The 26259-nt window shown below is 43.0% G+C and overlaps 1 protein-coding gene and 1 long non-coding RNA gene across 2 annotated transcripts in view; one reads left to right on the plus strand and one right to left on the minus strand.

The window, feature by feature from the left end:
• The first annotated feature begins 83 nt into the window (after positions 1-83).
• LOC306934712 lies at positions 84-1721 on the plus strand. Its single transcript, XR_013791332.1, has 2 exons — positions 84-178; positions 586-1721. It is a non-coding gene; the product is annotated as an uncharacterized lncRNA (long non-coding RNA).
• Positions 1371-26259, minus strand: part of LOC306934710 (uncharacterized protein) — a 69781-nt gene continuing 44892 nt past the window's right edge. The window contains exons 20-54 of the mRNA XM_079517402.1: positions 25728-25772; positions 25520-25618; positions 24772-24825; positions 24534-24641; positions 24031-24084; positions 23353-23451; positions 22698-22751; positions 22469-22567; positions 22321-22374; positions 22005-22058; positions 21854-21907; positions 21612-21665; positions 21065-21109; positions 20501-20599; positions 16085-16192; positions 15779-15832; positions 15163-15216; positions 14858-14911; positions 14628-14681; positions 14378-14485; positions 14101-14154; positions 13840-13893; positions 12330-12491; positions 11437-11544; positions 11104-11211; positions 10927-10980; positions 10191-10298; positions 9910-9963; positions 9262-9369; positions 8691-8744; positions 7220-7327; positions 6516-6822; positions 3646-3827; positions 2624-2866; positions 1371-2346 (exon numbers count right to left, since the gene is read on the minus strand). Coding sequence (XP_079373528.1) covers positions 2200-2346; positions 2624-2866; positions 3646-3827; positions 6516-6822; positions 7220-7327; positions 8691-8744; positions 9262-9369; positions 9910-9963; positions 10191-10298; positions 10927-10980; positions 11104-11211; positions 11437-11544; positions 12330-12491; positions 13840-13893; positions 14101-14154; positions 14378-14485; positions 14628-14681; positions 14858-14911; positions 15163-15216; positions 15779-15832; positions 16085-16192; positions 20501-20599; positions 21065-21109; positions 21612-21665; positions 21854-21907; positions 22005-22058; positions 22321-22374; positions 22469-22567; positions 22698-22751; positions 23353-23451; positions 24031-24084; positions 24534-24641; positions 24772-24825; positions 25520-25618; positions 25728-25772 — 3255 coding nt within the window. The 3' untranslated portion in view covers positions 1371-2199. The remainder of the gene's footprint in view (positions 2347-2623; positions 2867-3645; positions 3828-6515; positions 6823-7219; positions 7328-8690; positions 8745-9261; positions 9370-9909; positions 9964-10190; positions 10299-10926; positions 10981-11103; positions 11212-11436; positions 11545-12329; positions 12492-13839; positions 13894-14100; positions 14155-14377; positions 14486-14627; positions 14682-14857; positions 14912-15162; positions 15217-15778; positions 15833-16084; positions 16193-20500; positions 20600-21064; positions 21110-21611; positions 21666-21853; positions 21908-22004; positions 22059-22320; positions 22375-22468; positions 22568-22697; positions 22752-23352; positions 23452-24030; positions 24085-24533; positions 24642-24771; positions 24826-25519; positions 25619-25727; positions 25773-26259) is intronic.

A 26259-nucleotide genomic window follows, 5' to 3' on the forward strand; every position in this document is an offset into this window, starting at 1 on the left:
AAGCCGGCAGCTGCACTTCTGGTAGTCGCACAGGTTTCAAAGTTGGTCAACATTCACTTAATGGACAATACATGAACACTTTATTAATAATAATGACTTGTGAACATTATCTATACATTCTAACAACAACTTTGATCAGATCAAACACTCATATATCGCTTCCCCATCAAGTGTAGCCGTGTCATGTGTGAGCCATGGCGTCTCCACTCATATACCGCTTCCCCATCAGGTGTAGCCGTGTCATGTGTGAGCCATGGCGTCTCCACTCATATACCGCTTCCCCATCAGGTGTAGCCGTGTCATGTGTGAGCCATGGCGTCTCCACTCATATATCGCTTCCCCATCAGGTGTAGCCGTGTCATGTGTGAGCCATGGCGTCTCCACTCATATACCGCTTCCCCATCAGGTGTAGCCGTGTCATGTGTGAGCCATGGCGTCTCCACTCATATACCGCTTCCCCATCATGTGTGAGCCATGGCGTCTCCACGAGTCACTGTCATGTGTGAGCCATGGCGTCTCCACGAGTCCACGGTGAAGTGTAGCCGTGTCATGTGTGAGCCATGGCGTCTCCACGGTGAAGTGTAGCCGTGTCATGTGAGCCATGGCGTCTCCACGAGGCCACGGTGAAGTCCTCAGGGTTAACTGAACTCTGAGTAACACATGACTAAATAAGAACAGGCAGAGAGAAGTATTTTCAATATTTATTTCAAAGGATGAAATTCATTTGCTTCCAGTATGGAATGTGCCACTCCTCTCTGCCTCTGGCTTGCTAGCAGGCAGTTTAAGCCTAGTAAAGAGAATATTTACATGTTTAAAATCTATAATAAATATAAGCATTCAATAGTCATTTTATCTAAACAAAACAAAACAAAAAGCCCAAACTGTAACAATAACTATTTGAGAAAAGCACATTCAGGACAATTTTGAACTAATACAGACAGCCCACATGAAGTAACACAATTGCCAAACTACTGCACGTACACAGATCCATATAGTATGCCTTAGGAAATATATAGTAATTGTGCAGAAAAATAAGAAAATCTGGTGATCTAAAAAGAAAAGAGAAAAAACAGGTAAAAAACGTATACCGGTAACTAAACCTGAATTAATTTGACAAGAGTGTTGGGGATAACCAAGCATTTTGTTTAATTTGTTGCATAGCAAGAAATACATGAAGCAAACAGCCACTCAAAGCCACCTTATTTTCAAAAGCTGTTATAAAGAAATCGTCAGGAGCATATAACAAGTCAAGGATACTGAAAAGGGGGGAACTGACATGACATGCATAAGAATATAACATTCTGTACTTTTGTGAATCGAAGAAAACAAAAGAGACATTATACAAATCATCACACACTGACCACACAACACAGATTTCTCCTCTCCATCATTGACAGAAAGATCTTTATTGGCATTCCAAAACCCTGACCTGTACCATAGTTGGGAAAAGTGAACTTATAACGGCTTATAAAGAAACAGCACCTGTGAAAAGATCAACATGTAATTGCATCGCATCCCAGTTTTTGGAGACGAGGTAGCTAACACTGAGGAAACGACAATGTTTCTTTAATGTGCTATGTGGTCAGTACAAAGTGGAAAGAACTGGATACAGGAATGAATCTTTATCAAAGCTGTCTTTAGAAAAATAGAGAAAACGCCAGTGCCAATGTAGGCATCATCGGCTGTATTCAATAGCACCACAATTTTCAGTTTATATTCAAACACTTGGTATAAAAACAAAATAAACAAATCTATGAAAAAAGGGTTATTTGACTAACATTCTGTGGAATTGCTCATAGCCTACAAACAGCAGTTATAATTAAACATGTAAAGCATTCAAATTCATAAATCTTTGGTAAGGTCTTTTTACCTGTTTTGCAAAACTGTGAAAGCTTGCATCAGTGGATCAGGTCTTCGGACCAAAGTGTGGCATATTTAGCTTCAACTCGCGGGAAACAAAAAAGACAAAGGAATGATTCTGAATTTTTACCAATTCTTTTATGTAATTTTCTCCCAAACATTCATCTGACTTACAAACAAATCTTGGATGTCTTCAACTTTGTTTGAAAGGCACAATAAATATCTCGCCACGGGGCCACACTAGTCCTCAGTACTTGTATGTACAAAGTGGCTGCTGATCATGTCAGCTGTCAGTTCAATAGTCTCAGGATTCACTTGGACTCATCCCTGCTGTTGGATTTACAAGAAGCACACAGGCCCAATATCCACACCAAACTCTTGATCTGGGCCACCAATGTCCACAGGGGCAATATCCACAATGGGAAGTCTTGCAGTTTTCTGTGTCCGGTACTCAAACACTGTCTTGCCCCAGTTGCCGTTCGGTTGCTAATTAAGAAGAAAGAAAGAAAGACATTGAAAAGTTATTGCATGGTTCTTATGCAGAATCCAGTAATTAATTACCGTACTGTACAACCAACAACAGAATTATGATATGTATGCCTTAAGACGTACACATGTCACACACACAAATGATGGATTGCAGCAGCTATGGAATGACCATTCAGGATCAGGAGCAGGATTTGCGTTTCTCAAAGACGGGGTAAAATGGAATGTGTGTAAAAAAATGGAAGAGTCTAGCAAGTGGCGAAACGCCTCAACTTACCGTGCAACTGTCCTGCACCACTGTGTATCTGAAGCGGTTGTTGCCCTCTGCTTTGAGGTCCAGGTCGTTGGAACCTTTGAGGATGACGGCCTTCTTGAGGTTGCCGGTCCTCTCGTCCTTGTAAGCCACAGAGTTCTTGCAGTGGTAGGTGAGGGTCTGGGACGCCTCTTTGGACAGCAGTCGGATGAACGTCATCTGGACAGCGACCGAGTTCGCCGACTGATCTTTGTTGCCGTATGTGAACTATATAGAACCACAGAGAAGAACGTGGTGAATTCATTTCTGACGTTACATACAGTTTTGTTTTTCATAATTATTTCAAAACATTTTCAATATTCCCCCCAAAAAATGTCATGAATTTAAAAAAAAATCCATTATTCTTTCAGTAATTGCATGAAAGAAAAATCAAAGAAATTCCACAAATTAGAAAAATGTTCGAGTAGTAGTGAAAATAGCAGATCGACAAGTTCACAACGCAGAGCAATGCGTTATTGTGAACTTGTAGATCTTCTATTTTCACTAGTTTGGGTCCCGGGGACAATTTCTCTTTTGGGTCACGGGCTAAAGAGTTTGGGAACCAATGCTGTAGATCATTTATATCTAATGCTGCATTCACATTGGCAGATGCAAAAGATTCAAAGATACAGCGCTACAAAGCGTATACAGTATGTGGCTTTGTATCTTTGAAGCTGAAATTGAAACTAGCTCAACGTTTTTGTAGCTTTGCGTTGTAGCTTTTGCAGCAGCTACAAACGTCGAATGTATCTTTGTATCTTCATGTCGCTGGCTTCCATTGACAATGAATGGTAGACTACGGTATCTTTGTATCTGCCTGTGTGAATGCAGCATAACTTAAATGTCTTGAAAATGCGAGGTCAGAATGTATAATAGGGACATATTCAATCGTTGTAGAGAAAATACCACCATGTGCACATGCATTTTGTCACCCCACACACACACACACACACACACACACACACACACACACACACACAGTGCACCATCATCTCCCAGGTTCTCACATGTGTTCCGCCGTTGATGTCGGCTCCGAACCACACAGGTTTGTTCCTGGACGACGTCCACCACACTTTACGAGGTATGCTGTCCGGGTTGGCGTTGATGCAGGTCTCTCCGGTGTCCAGGTTGCAGTGCACCATGATGGCATCCTCTGCGCTGCCTTGATTCGGATCCACCCAGAATTCACCTGGAGGAGCCACATTATAGGAACTGTCAGTCAGCACACTCAGTAGAGACTATAGTACTACGGATCAATGTATATACTGTATGTTAAGTCAAAACTCAGTAGTGGAGCTTTTGCTAAACATCTTCCATATTATTTTGTGATTATGGTCAACATCACACTCATAACTACACTTCCCAGAGTGCAGCAGAGAAATGGCCGCTGCTCGTTAGGAGCACCTGAAGAGGTTTAAAAGGGCATTCAAACAAACAGAAACCAGAGAGAAGACGGAAGAAGCTCTAACTTCATGAGTTAAACCCAAAGACGCCAATGGTCTGTTAACTCTTTTTTTGCGAAGTACGAATACATTGCTAGTGATAGCCAATCCGTAGAGTGAGTGTGCAGGGGGCTACAGAGCTCTGGGATGAAAATGATCCTCTTAGACTTAAAGTGAACTTTGAAGGCAGGCGCTGGCAAAGGTTAACTTCACTAATGCTACCACCTAGCGGCACAGAAAGAATTAAATTGTTTATTTACTTGCATGTTTCAAATGCTGCTTAATGTGTTCATGGTTTAAATTGGTTAAGGAACACTTAACACTTAGTGCGTGCATGTGACCATGTGTTGTGGATGTTTTCAGTGTACATTCTGCGGTAGCCTGTTGTTCAGTGCTGGGTATATGCGCATTCCACATGTAATGTACTGTATCCAGTGTAGCCTCAGGATAATGAACACTATTGAACACCCTTTACGTCTGTGTGTTGGATTAAAAAAAAAATAATTGAACCAATGGAAAGTATTTAAAAGCACTTCGGACAAAACCTCTTAACTCCATTGGACCCTCAAACTGTCTGCCAAACGCCACCACATCTCCCCTTCTCATACAAGTAATTGATGATCTATAAAGTTACAACACCAACTTTCATTAGGCAGTATTGCTTTGTTATCAAAATATAAGGTTTTCTTCGTTTCCTGAAAATGTGATATTTTCCATTTTCTAAAGAATTAACGTTTTGGATTTAGGTGGTTTCTTCCCGACAGCAGAGATTTGATGTTTTTACAAACACTGTTCTAAAAGTGTCATGGTTACAACCCTCCAGGTTTTTGGTGGGGGGGAGGTGGATGGGGAATTTGACCTCTGGTCAAATGCAATCAATAGTTCTGGAAATGGAAGTTGTAAGTTCTAAGTTTTGGCTTTTTCTACACTCTCAATGTCAGCATACTTTAAAAGTGAGGTTTATGCCCAGTACAATATGCAGTTGGCCTCTGAAAGGCTCCATCGGAACAGCTGGGGTTGAACATGGGTGAACACTTTTTCCAAACATAGGGAAAATAGCTGAACTACAAGCTCTCAACATGTCTCATTGCCCTGCCTTGTGACCTTGTAAATCTGCAAAAAGGTGTAATCTATTCATCATACAGCAAAGTATGTATAGGGCTTAAGAGGTCAAGCAAGTAGGAGTTGCTAATTTGGTTCCTCGCAAAGATGTTTCCCTCGGGAGATCGAACCTTAGTTAGGCCATTGTTTCTCAATGTGTCAAAGGTCTAGGGCAGAGGTTCCCAACCACTAGTACGTGTACCTGTGCTAGTACGCGAGACATGTCCCACTGGTATGCGAGAAGGGAATCCCAAGTTTTCCCGCCTGTGAATCTATAACCGTGCGTCACCAGGATCAATGATATAACATTATGTTGTGATATAATAATACAGCAGCGGGTAGGCTACTTGAGGCCAGTCAACTGTCTTCCGTGTTTTGGTACAATGATGCGCGACCGCAACGCATCCCCACCCCCCCAGCCATGCCGGTCCGACCATTTTATGAACTGTCAGCCGGGCTGTTGTAATAGAAAGGTTGGGAACCCCTAGTCTAGGCCCTAGACCTGGGGTGTACAAATGGAACCAAATGGACCGGTTAGAGTTAAATCAACACATAGGATTTTACAGTTTAGATCGGGTCGTGTCCCAGAGTAAAACAATTATAATTAAGTGCTAGTATCAAATGAGGTTCCATGACCTTACGTATATCAAATTGGCGGCTCTTGAAATGATAAAGATTGAGAATCACCGCTTTCCCACTTTCTCTCCGCAAGTACTGTACTTAAGTATTTGAGGCAGATATTGTACGTTTACTTTTTAAATTTGAACACTTTAGTTAGTTACTTTGTAGATTTTGATTATTAGATGTATTCCAAAACATAGCGTACATTAACCACTTCAGCCCTATATACATTTCGGCATGATGAGTACTTTCCACTTTTGGTACTTTAGTACATCTTGATACCAATGCTTTTGTACTTTTACTCAAGTACATTTTGAATTCCAGACTTAGGCTGAGCTCACACCTTTCATGCAATTCTGTGCTCGTTGGATGCTCGTTGGATGCTCGTTGGGTAGTGTCATGGCCGCCCAATGCCTTTCCAATGGAGGTCACATGGTTTGACCCAACATTGTGTTGTGTGAGGGGGAGGGGCGCACGACTGCGCCCCTCCCCCTCACACAACACAATGTTGGGTCAAACCATGTGACCTCCATTGGAAATGCATTGGGCCGCTGGGCGGCCATGACACAACACCCAACGAGCACAGAGAATTGCATGAAAGGTGTGAGCTCAGCCTTATACTTGTAACAGAGTATAGTTCTACATTGCAGTATTTATACTTTTACTTACTTAAGTAACAAATGTGAGTACTTATTCCCACCACTGCAACTCACCGCTCTTCTTGCTGGGGTAGCACTGTTTGAGGTCCTCGCAGGTCCTGGCAGGGTGCTTCCTGCTGCCGTCCGGGCTCTTCATGCTTTCGATCTGACTGCTGAGGGCCTTCAGTGTGGCCTGGACCCCAGGGTCCACTGGCAGGATGGCCGAGCCGTTGCTGTTGGGAAAAGCCTCGTCCTCGTTGAATTCAGGAGGCGGTGGGCCCCCGTCGTAATCGTGAGAGCCGCCAAATAGGTCGTCCATCGCAGCCGTGGGGGGTCCCGGAGAGCCGGGAGGACCAGTGGGGCCGGGCTCTCCTGGTGGGCCCTTGTGAATAAGTAGGGAAGTGGTTTGTTATGTTTTCGTGTTGTCGTGTTTTTTTTGTTTTTTTCTTAACCACCACCACAGCCACAGTGATTCAACCTCTTATTCTGTTGTGTGACTTAAGTAAATAATTAAGAATACATTTAAATGTATGGCAGTAGATATCCTGTCCTCACAGTAAAATATGTCCAAACTATTCATAAATGTCACACGCTAGTAGTCTGATCACAGGACATTCATTACCTCTGGGAAAACAAAAATAATGATGGCATGAACTGAAACATCTTTGTTCTTGCACTTTATGGCACTTTTTGTTTGCCTCAGCTCTATTGGATTGTGATTTATTTTTTCCTGATGACAGTGCTGTTTCTTTCTCCTCATGTTGATGGTTGACTAGTACCTCTGGTCCAATGTCTCCACTGAGTCCACGTGTGCCAGGCGGTCCCATAGGTCCTGGCGATCCCAGATAGCCTTCCTTTCCTGGAGGTCCAATCGGCCCCGGAGGCCCCTATGCAACATCAAAGTAAAACCCGGTTAGCCCTTTTTGAAAGACTGTCAATCTTAAGTGAAATATCCCAAATAGGGATTGGGCTGATAATCGTTAGTACCGTTATATTGTGATAAAAAAAACCGCACACAATAATTGTATTGCAGACTTTCTCCACAGTTTAGTCGTTATGCCAATGAATTCCTCCCCAGTATAGCTGGTACACCACTGACTCAACTGCCAGTGAGGAGCCCCCACCGGGAGGACGTAGAGCCTTATTCCCAATCCTCCCGCCCAACGTTCCCTGCTGACAGGTGCTGCCCCAGCCCGTAGGATTACATGCAATGACCAATAATACCCTTCCCGCAATTGTGTTTGCATAGATAGACCATAGACCAAAGTGCGCCCACAGGCCAAATGCGGCCCAGGGGCGGATTTAATATGCCCCGCGGCTTCATACATGAATTGTATTATGAACTTCAGTATGGGGCATTTGCCAGAGTATAATTTGTTCTTGTTCCCTTGTTCCTTGTGGTCTCATTCTGAAGGGGTCAAAGAAAGGCTATTTTATTACATTTTTTTTTATCTTGCACGTCTGGTTACATTTGGTAATGTGAAATTAGGTGGAAAAAAGGCTGAGTTATTTTAGTGTCATGTTCACAGCACACACCTGACAAAAGACTATTGATAGATGACAGTTAAATACAATCGTTTAAATGCGACACATACGTATGTGACTTTATGGTCCGAAGGTACATTATGTCATGAGATGTAGTCCTTAATATTTTCTAATATGCCCCCCTTTGAAAAAAGTTTGGACACCCCTGGCATAGACAATTAGACACCCAACAAAGCCGGTGGATTTGAACCCACAACCTCTGGGGCAGGGACTTTACCACTGTGCCACACAAGTGCCCAAGAAGATAATACATGATGAAACTGTCATACACTAGGAACAATTTGCTTATATCACTCAAATCCTCTTTACTTAGTAAAACGGACGTGTAAAGAGTACGCTCTTTATACTCCACTCTCTGTTTCTGTTGCCGTGGAAGATCATAAGCTAATACGTTTAAAAATAAAATATATCTTGTATCAAATGAATGATTTGTAGTTCTGTTATTGGTGGCATAGTGTACAGTAACACCCTTTGAAGATTAATGGCCCATAAAGGTCAATTTGTTTCCATTTGTTCATGCACTCTTAATGTTAATGGGATCAGTAGCACACTGGGGATGATACTGTGTGTCCTTAAGACTTATGGTATATTTTCTTTGAGGATGGAAACAACAGTCTAAACTTCATGATGAAAGAAGTGCTTGATAGTTTTTAAACTTTTTATATGTAACAAAATGACATTGTTAATGTGAATATTTGTACTTACCCTTTGGCCACTTGGTCCAATGATACCTGATGTTCCTTGCTCACCTGCCGTACCCTAAAAATGAGGACAGATCTAATTTAATAGAACTGGACATCTATCACATGTTGATCTTCATACTTGTATCCTCCTAAACACCGAAAGTACCTTTGAATATCGTTACACATTAGCTCCATATTGCTAGCTTAATGTCTTTATAGTCTCTCTACACTTTAATTAAAACATAATGAATATAAATCCTTCTGCATAGTTCCATTTTGAATGCCGCAACTCCTGAAAATGATTTTTAATACAATCGGTTGTAATTGTGTTTTTTAACCACACGAGGCAGATGGATTACTCGTTAACCAGTCTAGCTGCTATTAAATAGAGTTGGATGGCCTTAGATACTGTTGGATGGCCTTAGATGTGTCAGATTAGGTTAGGTGGGGTTAGGTGGCCTTAGATACTGTTGGATGGCCTTAGATGTGTCAGATTAGGTTAGATGGGGTTAGGTGGCCTTAGATACTGTTGGATGGCCTTAGATGTGTCAGATTAGGTTAGATGGGGTTAGGTGGTGTCTTGTTTCACTCACAGGAGGTCCAGGAAGACCCTGCAGCCCAGTGAAGCCACGGTGGCCCTTCTGACCTCTCTCTCCGTGGTCTCCCAGGTCACCTTTATCTCCTCTTGGTCCTTGTGGGCCCTTTAAAAAAGAATATATACATAACATAACATAACATTTCACGATACACATGTCATGATGAGGGAGAAGTGGCATGTTCATTGTGGCTGTGCTGTGATAGAATCTTTAAGTACATTAACTTAAGTACTGCACTTGATTACAATTTTGAGATATTTGTACATGATTATTTCTAATTTCCAATATTTTTACTTCTACTACATCTCAGAGGCAAATATAGTACTTTTACGAGTTATTTTGTAGATTTTGATTATTAAAACATCTTCAGCCCTATTTTCATTTTTTTGAAAATAGCCGACCAATAACCTCACAATGCATTGCTATGTGAGTCATGTGACACGTACATTGTGTGCTTGTAGTACAGTGCTATTTTCAAAAGATTTCTATACATTTGAAAACTTAAAATGGGACATTCTGCATAAAGAGTACTTTCTACTTTTGGTACTTTAAGTACATTTTGATACCAATACATTTGTACTTTTACTTAAATAAAAATTGTGAGTACCACTGCGTGAGTCTGTCAGTCAACTACTAGCGACTCACCCCAAATCCTCTCTTTCCAGCCGAGCCTGGTGGTCCGTTAGGTCCTCTTGAGCCCTGTATGATGGACATATGACATGTTAGTACATTTAACGTATCCTCGTAATTGCGGGGTGATGTGAGAAAGCGATAGATGGCCATGCCCTGTTTCATACTTGGCTTGCATAATGCATTATGTTTTAGCAAATTCAACATAAACAGGGCGGAACAAGGCAGAAAGAGCCTGCTGGTTAGTCAGTCAGGGACCAATCAGAAGGCATGGCAAAATACATAATTTCACCTACAGCATCTCCTCTCCTTCCTGCACCGCCTTGAGCACCGACAGGTCCTGGAGAACCGGAGAGTCCAGAGGCACCGGCCATACCCTCTGTACCGGGGTCTCCACGGTCTCCCTGCGGGGGGGAGGGGCAGGAGCCACATGAGCGTTACTGGCAATGTGAACAGCAATGCATGAGTTAAACCAGTTGTTTTCAACCCTTTTCACATCAAGGTCCATTATTTATTCGGCATTTTGAGCCATGGACCACCATTTGATGACATTTAGCCTCCAGACCCAAAACTAAATATGTCCACAATTCCATGGTGTATTGATGTACCATTAGGAGAGATAACAGGCAAATGTTGATCAAAGTAACAATTGTTCAACGTTTTCTAATTGTGTAGACTTCTTGTAAATTAAGTAATAGATGTTAAACAAATTACAATAATGTGACACTTGAGAGTGTACAATGAAACCAAATGGACCCGTAATGGTCCATTTGGTTTCATTTTACGCTCTCAAGAGTTAAAGATCTATAAGGGTCCATTTGATTACCAATTTTCCTTCATTAGGCCGGGCCTAACCCCTGGCCTAAAGGACCCCTGGCCTAAAGGACCACTGGTGGTCCCCGGACCACTGGTTGAGAGCCACTGAGTCAAACTAGTCAAACTTGTTTTAAGATGTGCTACATAAATAAAACGTGATTTGATTTGATTTGAAACCAAATGTAACTGTGCTGCATCACATAATGGCACCCTTACCCTCTGTCCCATGACACCGTCCTTTCCTGGGGGACCGTCAGAACCAGATGGCCCCTGATGAGCAAAAGCAAAACAGTGATTTGTACGCAGACATGGAGATCTCTCAATAGACAAAATAACCAAAAACAACTTAAACCACAGAAATCACTGAAATAAAGGTCAAAAAACAAAACCTACATCAGGGCCAGGATCGCCACGAGGTCCGTTGGCGCCAGCCAGACCGAGTGGGCCAGGGGGGCCTTTCTCTCCAGATGGTCCCGCCTTTCCCTGGTTTCCTGGTGCTCCCTGAAAACGAGATGCAGATATCTCACAACGGATCCCATTACCTGACAAGACTCATCAAATATTCACACATCTCTCCAATGTTGAACACATTCACTGCGTTGACTGCAACTACAAAATCAACGAAACAAATAAACAAAAGTTGACGTTTTTCTTGGGCAGAGCTAGCGATGACGAAATAAAATCACATCTAATAGAATGGCCCATTGAAGACAATACGAGACGTACCGCTGGGCCGGGCAGGCCTGCCATCCCTCGCTCGCCTCTCTGACCAGGAAGACCCACATTGCCTCTCTGTCCTGTAGTTCCTGCTGGACCCGGGGGACCATCTGGTCCCTGGTAGGGAAAAACCGAAGCAAAATACCATTAACCACATGAACACTATTCATGGGGAGAACATTAGATAGATTGATAGACAGACAGACAGACACAGACAGAACTAGATAAAGTGCCCCTCGGGGCACAGGTCTCCACCAGGCCAGGTCAGGTTGTGGCCTCCTGGTGGCGCTATAATAGGCCAATGTGTAAAGGGGCCTTGGATGGCAATTGGATGATTTGAGGCATTTTGTTCCAAAAAATGTGTTTTGCAAAAATCCACCTATTGGTGGTGCTATAACCAGAGGTGGACACTTAAGTACTGTACTTAAGTACAAAATGTATACTTAAGCACTGACTTGAGTACAAAATTGGTACTTAAGTAAATGTCTACCTCTGGCTATGGCCTCACTCAGACCTTTAAAACATTGATGCATGCTTGTTGTATGAATGTTGTAAGTGTCATGGCCGCCCCAATGCATTTTCAATGGAAGTCACATGGTTTGATACAACATTTTGGACTACAAGCTGTTGTATGGCTTTCGGCTGTGTTTCGACTGCCCCCCCTCCCCCTCATACAACACAAATGTTGTGTCAAACCATGTGACTCCCATTGGAAATGCATTGAGAGCTTACAACAAGCATACATCTCATACAACAAGCTTACATCAATCTGTTGCGACCGTGTGAGTCGCCCCTCAAATAGGCTATAACAGGCCAATGTGAAAAGTACTTAAGTATACTGTAACATGCGAGTACTTTTCCCACCACCGGATGCAATGAATGGACAGGCTGAGGATGTTTACCGTAGGGCCGTCCTCTCCGGAGTCTCCCTTGTCTCCTAGACTCCCTGGGGGCCCCGCGGGGCCTCTTTCTCCGAATCTTCCGGGGGATCCGTGGTCTCCGCGGAGGCCACGAGGCCCTTCTTTCCCAGGCATACCCAGAGGTCCAGGCTGTCCGATGGGACCCTGAAAGGAACGGTTAGTGTTAGGGTTGTCCAGATCCGATCACGTGATTGGACATCGGGGCCGATCACGTCATTTTAAAATGATCGGAATCGGATCGGGAGCATAAAAACGTGATCAGGACATCCCTAGTATCAATATTTTATTCATATCATGATATTAGATTGGATATTGTCTGTGATTTTGGATATTGTACTATTGTGATATGGCATAAGTGTTCTATAAAAATATAAATATCGGACCGGGAAAAATATCTATACTATTGGCAGATACTCAAAATCAAATGATCGGAATCGGATCGGGAGCAAAAAACCATGACCGGGACATCCCTAGTTGGTGTTGGGATTTGTTTTTGCCCGTGAGATAGTTTGTACGCAGTGGTTATAAAATGATAGCCTACATTTTTAGAATATGTTCTCACCAGTGTTAATGTTGTTGACTAAGACTAAACAATTTCAGATGACTAAATAGGACTAAAACGAAATACTAAAGACTAAGACTAAGGGCGGATTCACACCGAGTCCGATTGATACGAACTGTTCCCGAATACGATTGCCTGGTCCCCGCTGGCCATGATTCACATTGACCCAGCGCACCCGGGTACCCTTCATTCAACTTATGTGCCTCAGAGGGCGGGTGCTGTGGACTATGGGGCAATGTGCGCTGCGCTGAAGGTCTTTGAAACAGCGCAATGTAACGTTGTCTCTCGTCTGTATCACGGTGACGTACATATCCTTGGTATGTTAACTGTGACGTCACTGACTAACCCTTGGTATGCTTATCCTAGCTGCAGCGCATGTGTTTTTTTGTTTATGTTTTTTTCCACGGCTCGCGCTACTCAAACACTAGCGGAATGTGGTCCCGAGTGCGCACCCATGACCATAGTGTGAATCCGCTCTAAAAGAAAAAGCCCCCCCCCCCTCTCTCTCATGCAGCACTATCTCTCTCTCTCTGTTTCTGGCACAACAGCACCACTTTAGCCCCTACTGGTACTCAGTCACACAGTCACATAGGTTAACACAGTCACATAGGTTAACACGGACATTGCTGTTCCTTGGAGTGGTTGTACCACTCAAAAATAATGGCCTTGGTTACACACTGTAGTGCGTATGATTTCTGCAATGAGCCTGCCGAGACACATTCATGCTGGCGAACCTACAGTAGCTTTTTAAGGTCAATTAAGGACAGCCAAATGGCCATATTGCAGCTGGGCAATTAATTAAATGGGGTTAGCGTTGAGATTTGAGAGTGAACATCTGTGTCTCTCTACTGATTTAAGGCCCATTGGTGATTGGTCACAAGGAAAATGAGTCATATCTCCCTGAAAGGTATTACATGTTACAGTACTTACAGTTGACCCTGGCGGGCCGACCCTTCCTGCTGAGCCGGGGAAACCAGTAGGACCCTAGGGACAGGAAAATGACACCAAATTCACCAAGGTTAGGATTCTATAGTACTACGCTTTCATTCTAGAATAATTTGTCCATATTTGACAAAGTCAAACTCATGCTGGCCACCATGATATAGACAATGATAGTTAGGTTGAAATATAATTTTGGTTACAAAATAGCACTTAATTTTTTGAGGGCGGAGGGGTGGCAGAATGTCTTACCGGGGCACCCTGCGTTCCTCTTCCACCTTTCAGTCCAGCAACACCAGTTGGACCCTAGAACAGTAATACCTTATTAGAAAAAGGCCATCAGTAGCACATGCAGTACAATGTATTCAAGTAGCATAGCATAGGTAGTCAGTCTGATGAATAGATGATTTCCTTCCTTCCCTAGCATGTCAGCATATAATCACAGATGCTTTTGCTTGTAGTTTATCAACCGAGCCTTGTCCCATGTACTGTTAGGTTACGGTGTACAATATGTTTGTCTCCAACTCACGGGAGGTCCATGGGCACCAGCCAATCCCTGGGGTCCTGGAGACCCAGCGTCTCCCTTCTGACCTGGCTCTCCAGGCTCTCCTTTGACTCCAGGTTGACCATCAGGGCCCTGAAAAGGTCATGTACATTTAGAAAGGTAACTCAATTACATGCTATCACTATTAATCATCACTATACTGATCATCTCTCTCTCTCTCTCTCTCTATCTCTCCCTCTCTGTTTAAGTGATTAATTAATCGCTTAATACTTACAGGTGATCCGGCAAATCCAACAGCACCGATGGGACCGGGGTCACCACGAGATCCCTAAAATGAAAAATGTACTATTTAAGGCATTAAGTGGGGGGGAAAAAAACATATTGTATGAAGGTATATTAATACAACACTTGGTGGGATTGCAGCAATGTCATGGTCTTCATTAAGAAGTCTAAAGACACAGAACACATCAAAACATGAATACCTCTCCATCATGGAATACTTACAGTCGTTCCTCTGGATCCTGGAGGACCATGTGGTCCTTTGGGTCCAGGTTCTCCCTGTGGCGAGATCAGATTTCTAATGATAATCACATTGTCTTTCATACAGGCATTGTGCTCGCTTGTGATGTACGTGAAAACAAATACAAGAATTGGCTTCAACAAACATGAACTATAGTGCCAACAAATAACTGACAAACTCTGAGTTTACTTAAGCTGTACTTTAGTAACAATACTGAAACGTGTTTCTAAGCCAACTCACGTCATACACTTCATTACCAGGTCATGAAAAATAGGGCATTATACTGTACCTTTTCACCACTGGGCCCTGCAGATCCAACTGGGCCAACAGGACCTGGAGCACCCTGTGATGTGAAAAGAACCTGGTTAGGGATATATCCATGCACACCTCCATGTTACCATGTTTATTATGACACATGTTATCCAGTCTACTGAATGTACAGTAGCAAGGCATGTAGTGGGCATGCTGTGACCAGTTTCAAGGCACCTCTCCACTGGATAACACATATAATAATAATAATAATAAACTTTATATATTATATAAAGCGCTTTTCAAAACAGAGTTACAAAGTGCTTTCCAGTGGCATATAAAAAGGCAATACATCAGTTAAGAGGCACATTACTGAAATAAAACAACAACAACGTTACAGCAATTACACAAAATAATACACAATACCAATAGAACAATTCCACATAATGAGACAATACAATAAATCTAGGGGAAAGCCTGTGTGAATAGGTGGGTTTTAGCAGTGATTTAGGTTTTTAGCAGTGAACACATCCATTCAAATAGTCTCTATACCAGTCTTAGAAGTATGGTTAAGTAGGTTTTCCCCACAATACCGGTATATTATGATCAAATGTGTTTACAATGGATTGAAGCTACACAACAATAGATCTTCTTACCCGTGTGCCATCATTACCAGCTGTACCCTCTGAGCCTTTATCACCAAGTGCCCCCTACCAAGACAGAGACACAGACATTAGACATTTTGAAGAGTTTCTGGATGCACAACTTTCCAGACATCGAAGCAAGAACAATGTTTCTGGTAAGTCCAACATGAGGTACAAACTCTGAAAAAAGTGAAGCTGAGTCATACTGTATGATTACGTAGAACTATTTGCACACATTTTGTTTCTTGAGCTACTTGCCCAAAGACAAGAGGTATACAACATAACAGAAATATTTTTGAAGTGTACAGGGGTACTTACTCTGTCCCCTTTTGGCCCAGGTGTGCCAGAGATGCCCCTCTCTCCTGGCATTCCCTGAAGACCTGGAGGTCCCAGGTCACCTAGTGCGCCAGTTGGACCGGGGCTACCCTATGGAGACAAACAAGGAATTCTATAGTTATTTGACAAATGTAATTAGTAGTAAGTAAGGGTTCTTCATGTAGCTTAGTAGCTAGGACTTGCCAGCTATGTTGTTTAGTCAGAGGCTAGGTTTGATGCTTAGCGGGTATCTAAACAGAGCACTTAATTGATAATTATTTTTTCTTTACATTATTTACAATATGGCCATTTACACTGTCATTTGTTGACTAGGGTTCATGCCCTTTACTCTGACAAGCCTCTTCCTATCACAACACAATGAAGTTATTTCAAATACATAAAATTCCAATACATAAAATCCAAATATTGTTTTACCAACATCCTTAATTTGTATCAAAATGTTTAAGCCTGTGTGTGTGCAGCATGTCTCATTGTGACGCCGACATGTTAGGCTATTTTCACTAGTTTGGGTCACATTCTAACAGGGGACGATACACATGATTCCCTCCAGGCTCGATGGCAAGCTCCGGGATCTGGGCCTGAACACATCACTGTGCGACTGGATTCAGAGCTTCCTGACAGACCGCCCCCAGACAGTGAGAGTGGATGGTGTACGTCCTCCACACTAACCGTCAGCATTTGGATACCACAGGGCTGTGTCCTCAGCCCTTTCCTGTACTCCCTGTATAGTACACCTACGACTGCATTGCGACCCAGGAGTCAAAGAAATGTGTGAATCTCCCCGGAGGCTCTAATGTGCTCCAAGGTGGCCACCTCCTCCCTGCTCGGCCTACAGGGGAGGAGGTGGCCACCTTGGAGCAGTGGTGCACGGACAATCACCTATCTGAACGTTAAAAAGACCAAAGAGATTGTGGTGGACTATAGAGCGTCGCAGTCCCGCCCCCTTTCATGACGACGCCAGGCCCAGGAAATAGTTTCCAATACATGTTTCCCATCGACATTTCAAAACGTATTTATTTAAAGACCTTATAAGCATCGTACAAAGCCAACTCTTGTCGTGACAAATCATGACAACAAATAATTACAAAGAAGAAAAACAACAAAAAGGGTTGTAACCTGCCGTTTTCTTCTTCTTTCTAATTATTTGTTCAGCCCGAAAAATTGTGTTTGTTGTCATGATTTGACAAGAGTTGGCTTTGTCCGCGGCGTAAACGTCTTTAAATAAATACTTTCTGAAAAGTCTATGAGGAAAATGAACGGGGATTTATTTTCCGGGTCTCTCGAGGGGGAGGGACTGCGACGCTCTATAGGAAAAAGAAGGATGAGCTCCAACCAGTCACCATCAATGGCTCAGTGGTGGAAAGGGTGGACACTTTCAAATACATTGAGAAGGGTCTTGTTCACGAGTGAGGGCGGGACGGAGAAGGAGATCAGCTGGGGAATCGGAGCGGCAGGGGCGGTATTGCAGTCGCTGTACCGCACTGTTGTGATGAAAAGAGAGTTGAGCCAGAAGGCAAAGCTCTATGTCTACCGAGCAATATTCGTTCCTACTCTCACCTATGGTCATGAAGTGTGGGTCATGACCAAAAGAATAAGGTCGCGAATACAAGCGGCCAAAATGAGTTTTCTTCGACAGGTGGCTGGCATCTCCCTTAGAGATAGGGTGAGAAGTTCAGTCACACGAGAGAGACTCGGAGTAGAGTCGCTGCTTCTTCGCCTGGGAAGGAGCCAGCTTAGGTGGTTCGGGCATTTGGTTAGGATGCCTTGGATGCACGTCCCACTGGGAGGAGACCCCGGGGCAGACCAAGGTGCAGTTGGAGGAAACACATCGACTCACTGGCCTTGGAACGTCTCGCGATCCCCCAGGAGGAAGTCACTAATGTTGCCCTGGAGAGGGAAGTCTGGAGCTCTCTGGTGGAGCTGTTGCCCCCGCGACCTGACTACGGATAAGCGGTTGAAGATGGATGGATGGATGAACATTGAGAAGGACCTGACCTGGGACTGCCATGTCACTGCAGTTGTAAAACAGGCCCAACAGCGCCTGTATGGACTCAGGCGTTTGAAACAATTCGGCCTGAGACCCAACACAATCATCAGGGACTTCTAGGCACAATAGAGAGCCTCCTGACAGGCAGCTTCACATCGTGGTACGGCAGCTGCACGGACAGAAACCGTAAGGCGATGAGGAGGGTTGTCCGCACTGCCCAGCCTGGAGGACCTCTACACCCAGCGTTGCCTCAAAAAATCACTGATGATTATTGAAGACTCCACCCACCCCCACAAAAGACTCTTCTCACCGTGCGCTTGTTCACTTGTGTTCTATGTGTATTAGCTACAACTTCAGAAAAATAAAAGAGCCATGCACCACTCCAATGACAAGCTCTAAGTCTGAAATAAACTTATCCACATTTAACAGGACTAGACCTGTACTTGCCCGTCGGCTGCCTACCGGCCAACTTGAGAACGATGCAACGTTGGAACTTAATAATAACCGTTGTCAACTTGTCATATAACCCTTTTTAACTAGCTGTCTGTGTCCCTTTTGTGCCCATACTGTATATGGAGATCTCTGTATCTCTCTGCCTGTGTCTGAAGAGTGCAAACTCACTGCATGTGGATTGCATTAGCTCCACTGGCAGAGCCTGACCAGAGCCTTTTGTGGTCTTTCTGGACAACGGTGTGTCCCACAGACTCGAGGCCGGGCACTGCACTCCCTATGGTGGTTTGGAACGTTGTGTCGAATTTGAAGTGGATGGGGCAAACGGTTCTCGAGTTACGTGCATTACAACCGCACACACACGCACGCACGCACGCACGCAGAGACGTGGCGCATTTATAGTTAGATGAAAGATTTTCCAAGTACATTATGTAAAATAGGAAGCTCTCTGTTGTCAATTACTTTTATTCCATCAGGGACCTAGATTTATTCTGGGTTAGCCCTCTATTCCTCAGTAGTCTAGGGGTTAATTAGTCCACCTGTTACTGTGCAGAAGATTGCAGGTTTGACTCTCACCAGACAATCTCACCCGGCTGCTAAACAACCATTTAACAGAAAAACAATAAAGTCTGCAACAGACAGTGGTTTATTTCTCAGCTCCACTTGTTTATTGCTTTAACAAAAGCAATAAACAAGCGGATCTGATAATAATCCACCAGTGTTGCGGTCTTTATTGAATCTCACCAGGGACATTAACAGAATAAAACCCTATTATAATATAATAGGGTTTTATTTTGTTAATGTCCCTGTAGGCCTTTTGTTTTGGCCTATTATGTTAGACATATATATTTTTTTTATGTTGTACTATTGTTGTTTTTATTATTGATTTTCCATGTAGGCTGCTAATCTTCTATTGATTATTCTTTATTGATTATGTAATCTATTTTCTGCCCAGACATTGACCACTTGTCTGTCCCTGTGATTGGATTATCGACTAGGTCGTTTCTTCTGACTCACAGGTGCTATTCATTGTCATTACCAATGACTTTTGTATAATTTTCTGTTTCCTCCTTGTCAGAAAAAATAATAATTGCCTGCTGAAGAAGATGAAGACCTACATGGTCGAAATGTTATTAATGCCAGTAATACAATTGTTTGGCAGCTTTAACCCAACTTTAACTATAGCATCGCAGTTGGATACTCCATTTCCATGCAACACATAGAGAGAGAGAGAGAGAGAGACTCTCCATAATTTATTTTGCCCATGCCAAAAATAAAGCCATTCAAAATCTCTGCATGTTGAATCATGCTCATTCACAAACAATTGTTTTCTTTTTTATTGTGCAGATTAATGCCCTCCTTCACCACACAAGAGTGTCACGCAAAAGGAATGAAAATAGCCCATCTACAAGTTCGAAACGCCTCACAAACTTGTAGATCTGCTATTTTCACGATTTTAAAATGTTTTTAAAATAGAGGAACGGTTTTGGACATACATGGTTTCTACCTGACGGCATCGAATAGCAATGGTGGTGGTTGTTTGGGTGAAATCTATTTCATGCTGTCCTGGGTTGTTGGCGGGTGAAGTAATGAGAGTAATTCAGTTGCAGATGCTACTATCAGTCATCATGTCTCTCTCTCTCTCTCTCTCTCTCTCTCTCTCTCTCTCTCTCTCTCTCTCTCTCTCTCTCTCTCTCTCTCTCTCTCTCTCTCTCTCTCTCTCTCTCTCTCTCTCTCTCTCTCTCTCTCTCTCTCTCTCTCTCTCTCTCTCTCTCTCTCTCTCTCTCTCTCTCTCTCTTCACCCTCCATCTCAGGCTTTCTGTGAGTCGTCGTCCCCCCCCCCGCATGGAAAGGATGCCAATGAACAATGCAAAATAAGCATTATCCCGTGAAACTGACTTCTTATATGTGGTTATCCTTCAGCAATCACTCAGTCACTCATATCAGACGTAATTTGGTACCTTTGGCCCGTCTGGGCCTGGTGCACCGGGAATTCCCTTGGATCCTGGCAGACCGTTCGCACCAAGTTCTCCTCTCTCTCCGGGAATGCCACGTTCTCCCTGTGGGTGAATCAATCGGTGAGTTTCAATTTCAACTGGTTCAGCCGTGAAGCGTCAATAAAATGTGGAACGCCCTACCTACAGCCATTAAGAAATGTCAATCCCTAGACTCCTTCAAACCCCCCCCCCTCCCCCCTTTTTTCCATACTGTACATGTTTTTCCCATTTTCTTTTTTACTTTCTTTAACTGTAAATGATGATTTCCTCATAGAAGTGTATATTTGTACGTCTTAGTTTAAATGTTCTGATGAATTGAAAATGGAGGACCCTGATGTAAACAATTACTTGTTTACAATGTACTTTTCTGGGTTCATCCTCGTAGCCGTTTTCGTATTGACTTGTGCTTTCGTTTGAAATGTACCCATGATTCTACATACTGTGAATGTGAATAACATTTTCCATCAATCAATCAAGCATTGCATGCCATTTTATCTCCAGGCTTCATGCATTTTTAGTTATACATACCCTCGGTCCGATCTGACCCACAGCACCTCCTTCTCCGGGAATACCCTACGTGAAGCAGACAACGACACATTATTTCTTCATGGACAGTTGCTAGCAATGTGTAATTATTGTGGTTATATCTGTCCTTATCCGGGGGCATCACAATTATTAATTCATTATGTCCGTACATGGACAAATGTGTTCATGGCAAAGACTTGGCCTTGTCCGTGGCAAATTTTAGATGTTCTGTTTTGCACACACCATTATGAAGTTCTCATTTCGATCATAATACCCAATTAATGTCAAGTCTCCAGGTTTTCTGCAGAATATGTATTACACTTATTTACTATGATACTATGGCACATTAGGAGCCCAACTAGTACTAGTGGTTCTCAAACGTTCTCAAAAGGACTACCATAATGTTGAGAGTGTACAAATGGAACCAAAAGGACCCGTAAGGGTCCACCACAAGCCAGCATGGTGATGACCTGTGGTCCTTATCTGTAGGTACCCATATATGTATACAGTGATACGTATCACGTGTGCATGTCGTTTTAATCCCACTCACCAGATCACCAGGTTTCCCCGACTCTCCAGGTGGCCCTTGGTTGCCAGGCAAACCCTAGAATCACAAAAAGGACAGTCAGACACCAATTAACATCTGAGCACTTTACTATTAGACAGACAAAATGGTCTAATTATCCCCCGCGTCCCTATGAATATTTTGTATCTATCCACGCCTATAATTTTAATTTTAAAACATGTGTCTCGCCTGCATTTCCCATCAATCGAAGAGTCAAAAGAACCCACCTGGAAACCATTGACGCCCGGCGGGCCTTGTTCTCCTCTTTCTCCTGCAACACCCTTGAAAAAAACGAGACATTTAAGCATCATTACTGTTGTCTGTGGGAATGCCGAATGGAATTCATTTATTTTGATTAAAAAACAAAAAGTGACGTACAGCTGGTCCAGGTGGGCCGGCAGGGCCAACTTCTCCGTCTTTCCCAGGCGGGCCCTATAAACAAGAAACAGAGCCAACCATAGTACTGTAACTACACTGACCATATTCACAGGGCAGCCATTTTGCTCTTACTTCATACTTGGGTGGGGCGAGTATGAATGAAGAACAATATACAGCTGTTTGTGTCAGTATGGTAACATACTTCACATTAGAAGGAAATGGTTTTTGATTATGGAGATGTGCACAGGGTGGTATGTTATGCTCTCTTATTTTGAACTATAGGTACCACACGATGATGTTTTAGACGAACACTCACCCTTTGACCGGACACTCCTGCTGATCCTACTTCTCCTGACTTTCCTGGGTCACCCTTAGGAATTTAAAACACATTGTTTGTTTATTTTTATTCGATATACAGCTAGTATAGAAACGTATATCATTATTGATGTTAAATTGTGCCTTACATTAAAGCCTTTCGGGCCCGGAAGTCCCATAGTTCCTGCAGGACCCCTGTTTCCTTGAGAACCAGTGGGACCTGGACGCCCATCTTCACCAGGACCCCCCTAGACGAGAAACCAACCGCACTCACATTATGACCAAGGAGCCACGATCAGCAAAGTTATTAATTCATTATGCTACTGAAAATACACTGTGTAGCCAATTTGTAGTTTGTGATTAAGGAATAAGACCTACCAATGGTCCTGGCTTGCCCTCTGCCCCTTGGACTCCAGGAGTACCAGTTAGACCCTTTAGAGAAGAGAAAAAACATGTCAATGAATAGCCAGCCAATTAACACTTAGCCCACTAGCATTTATTGAAAAATTAGGATCTAATTCACGGCAGCATTTTTCCCAGTCGAGCTCTTATTTTGAAAAGCCACATTTCCAGACTACCGGAAGTAGTATTATCCTAGTAAGTTTAACAGGTCTCGTTCAACTGTTGTTTACAAAATGTGTCTATGCTGGGGCACTGGAGGGCTCCTCATCGCCGGCTCTGTGCCGTCAAAGAAACGCAGTTTTGACCAAAAATGCCATCTGGGACAAGGAATAGGAGATACAGGCGATTGAAAGAAACGGATAGAATGGATTCTTATGGTGCCGATGATCTAAGATGGGCGACGGAGTCTTGTGACAACAACAGCTAGCTACCTGATGCTAACGTAAGTAGCATTATGGCTTGATCGATCGAATGCACTATAAAAGCGCAATTGCCATTTATCTACGGCAATGGTGTTAAGCGTAGTATCAAAAATAGGCTTCAATTGACCTAGATCTACGCCAATGGCGCTGAAAGAATTAAGTGAAAAAAGGTTATTATTGCATAGGGGACCGTGGGAAGCAAATCGTACCCTTGCACCTGGTAGTCCAGGTTCCCCAGTGCGTCCAGGATCACCTCCTGAACCCTTTGGCCCACCTAGTCCAGAGGTTCCACGATCTCCTTGGGCACCCTTCAGAGATGAAATGATAGATGGATAAGATACCTTTATTATCCCGCAGGTGGAAATCAGTCGCCCAGAGGCGGCACAACAGTTAAGGTTGCAAGCTTACATGTAAGAGTATGAAAAAGAAAATGTAATATGTTGTGTACATCAAAAAAGGCAACACAAAACAAAACAAGAAGCATCAACAATACAGAGCAATGGTAAACGAAGGTAATAACAAATAAAGTGTACAGACTTCGTCCATATTTATACAGATTTAGAGGATCACGTTACTGTGCACCTTATTGCCAAATAAAACATGTCGTGGCGAACCAACAGAGTGCAAAAATATGTCTTCTGCCTTTATTGATAGCCTAGATACAAGTGAAGATTGACAGGAAAGCGGGAGAGAGAAATGGGGGAGACATGCAGCAAAGGTCGTCATGAACGGGACTCGAACACGCGACACGCTGTCAGGCCAGAGCCTATACATATGTGGCATGCGCCTGGACCACTAGGCCAGCGGTCCAACAATGTTATCATTATATGATTCTTTCTTGAATCAAATCAGTATGTTAGTCGGTCAAACGACGGGGTGCACTGTACCTTAGGTCCTGGCAGTCCATCAGCTCCAGGGAATCCTCGGTTACCAGGGGTTCCCTGAGAAAAAAACCAAAAGAAACATCAGAATTAGCAAAAATAGCTGCTTTTCAAGCTTGTATATCGGCTATTTTAGCTATTGTTATACAACAACGTTTAGGTCATAAGTGGTTAAATAGCTAGTTGTTCAAATGAAAGTTTGATGACATTTTAATTGCTACGGCAAAGTTGATATGGTTGAATACAGTATATTCTCCTATTGTTGGCTGAAACAACACCACTAAATAGAACAAGTAAAACCACTTTGCCACCTTCTATTTTCTGCATAAAATGGGCATGTATCCAATTTCCCACACTAATGTTGAATTAGCTGAAAGTGATTTATTGTGTTTGCGACCTTTTCCAAAAAATGATTAATTTTCTAAATTGAGGTCATAATGAAAACGACCCGGTCTTGTGACTGATGGATATTGCACTTTGAGTGAGGCAGAACGCTGACTCAGACTCACCCTCTCGCCAAACGGACCAATGGTTCCGACAGAGCCAGAGTCTCCCCTCTGTCCTCGCTTCCCTTCCTCTCCTTGAGGTCCGATCACTCCCTGAGAGCCTGGGGGACCCTATGACACAGACACAAGACACAATGTGACAGACAGAAAGCGCAAGACAACTCTACTGTGTTTAAAAAGGGTTAGGGAAGAAAAAGAAAAGAGGGCATATGTTTCATTCACTGTAATTATTGGAACTTACAAGTTCTCCTTTGGGTCCGGCTTCTCCTTTGAATCCTGCTACACCGAGATCTCCCTAGAACACAAACATGACGGAGCATATCATCCCTGATCAACAACAGCTATTTAATGCTGCATTTCAGTCCACTTCACTTGAGCCATTAGAAGTAAACAACACATATTGTGGAGTCATCCTGTAAACTCAAACTGGCCATGGTTTTGTTTGTTATAAGATAAATGAATAATTCTATGTAGGATATATTCTATGTCAGTGGTTTCCAACCCATTTCATATCAAGGTCCATTACTCATTCTGCATTTGAGCCACAGATATTTAGCCTCTCAGACCCAAAACTAAAGAATATTTTGTTATCGTTGAATGAGATTTTGTCCACAATTCCATGCTGTATTGATGAGGTACCATAGGAGAGATAACAGGCAAACGTTGATCAAAATACAATTCTTCTACATTCTCATTGTGTATACTTCTTGTAAATGTGTAAAGTAATGCAGAGTGCATTACTTTACACAATGTTACAAAAATGTAACTCTTGAGAGTGTAAAATGAAACCAAATGGACCCATTTGGTTTCACTTTACTCTCTCAAGAGTTAAAGATCTATATTATGGGTCCATGGTTACCAACTTTCCATCATTTAGCTGGAGACCACCTGGAACGCCCTCATGGTGGTGGTCCCCGGTCCCCTGTTCTATGTGGATAGACAATAGTGTGAGGGTGGTGGAGCGAGCAGTGAGCAGCGAGCCAACTTACAAGTTGTCCTTTGATACCAGGCTGACCAGTGCTTCCCTGGGGTCCTGGAGGGCCTGATGGTCCAAGATGGCCTCCTGGTCCTCCTGTGCCCACATTACCCTGCAAAGGATCACATAACCTTCAAAAAAGCCCTGCTAGACATATTATATTGTGGGTCACATCAGTTGTGATGAGTATATATCATGGACAGGAAGTGATTTTAACATACCACTGGGCCTTTTGAACCCGGTCCCCCATCTGTTCCCATGGGTCCCTTTGAACAGAACATATTTCAAGTTAGATCCACAAAATCTTTATGGCACTGAGTATGGTGATGAGCCATGCAACATTTAGGCCACGTTAGCACTAACATCTTGTGGCCGGGCCATGGCCCGGGGTTTGATATATAATATGCTTATCTCACTCAGCACATCAACCTACTTAACAGATTCGAAATATGAACCTGACAATAAAAATGGGACAGCAACAAGGATTTCCCCCAAGATTACAATAGTTTATTAAGCAATTAGTCAAAAATAAAAGCAACACTCTATTGTACGAAACCTGAAAGCAAAAGTCTACAGTATACAATTTACAATTTGGCATTAGGAGATGCGCTTAATCCAGAGCGATTTACAGTAAACAAGAACAACACATGGTAATACATCAAATACATAGAAATAGCAATCTAGGATCATAAGTAAACTAAGAACCTAACATCCGTCTAACAGTATAATATCTGTACAATTAAACTACAAAGT

The sequence above is a fragment of the Electrona antarctica genome (genome assembly GCF_951216825.1).
Source record: "Electrona antarctica genome assembly, chromosome: 13".
NCBI lineage: Eukaryota > Metazoa > Chordata > Actinopteri > Myctophiformes > Myctophidae > Electrona > Electrona antarctica.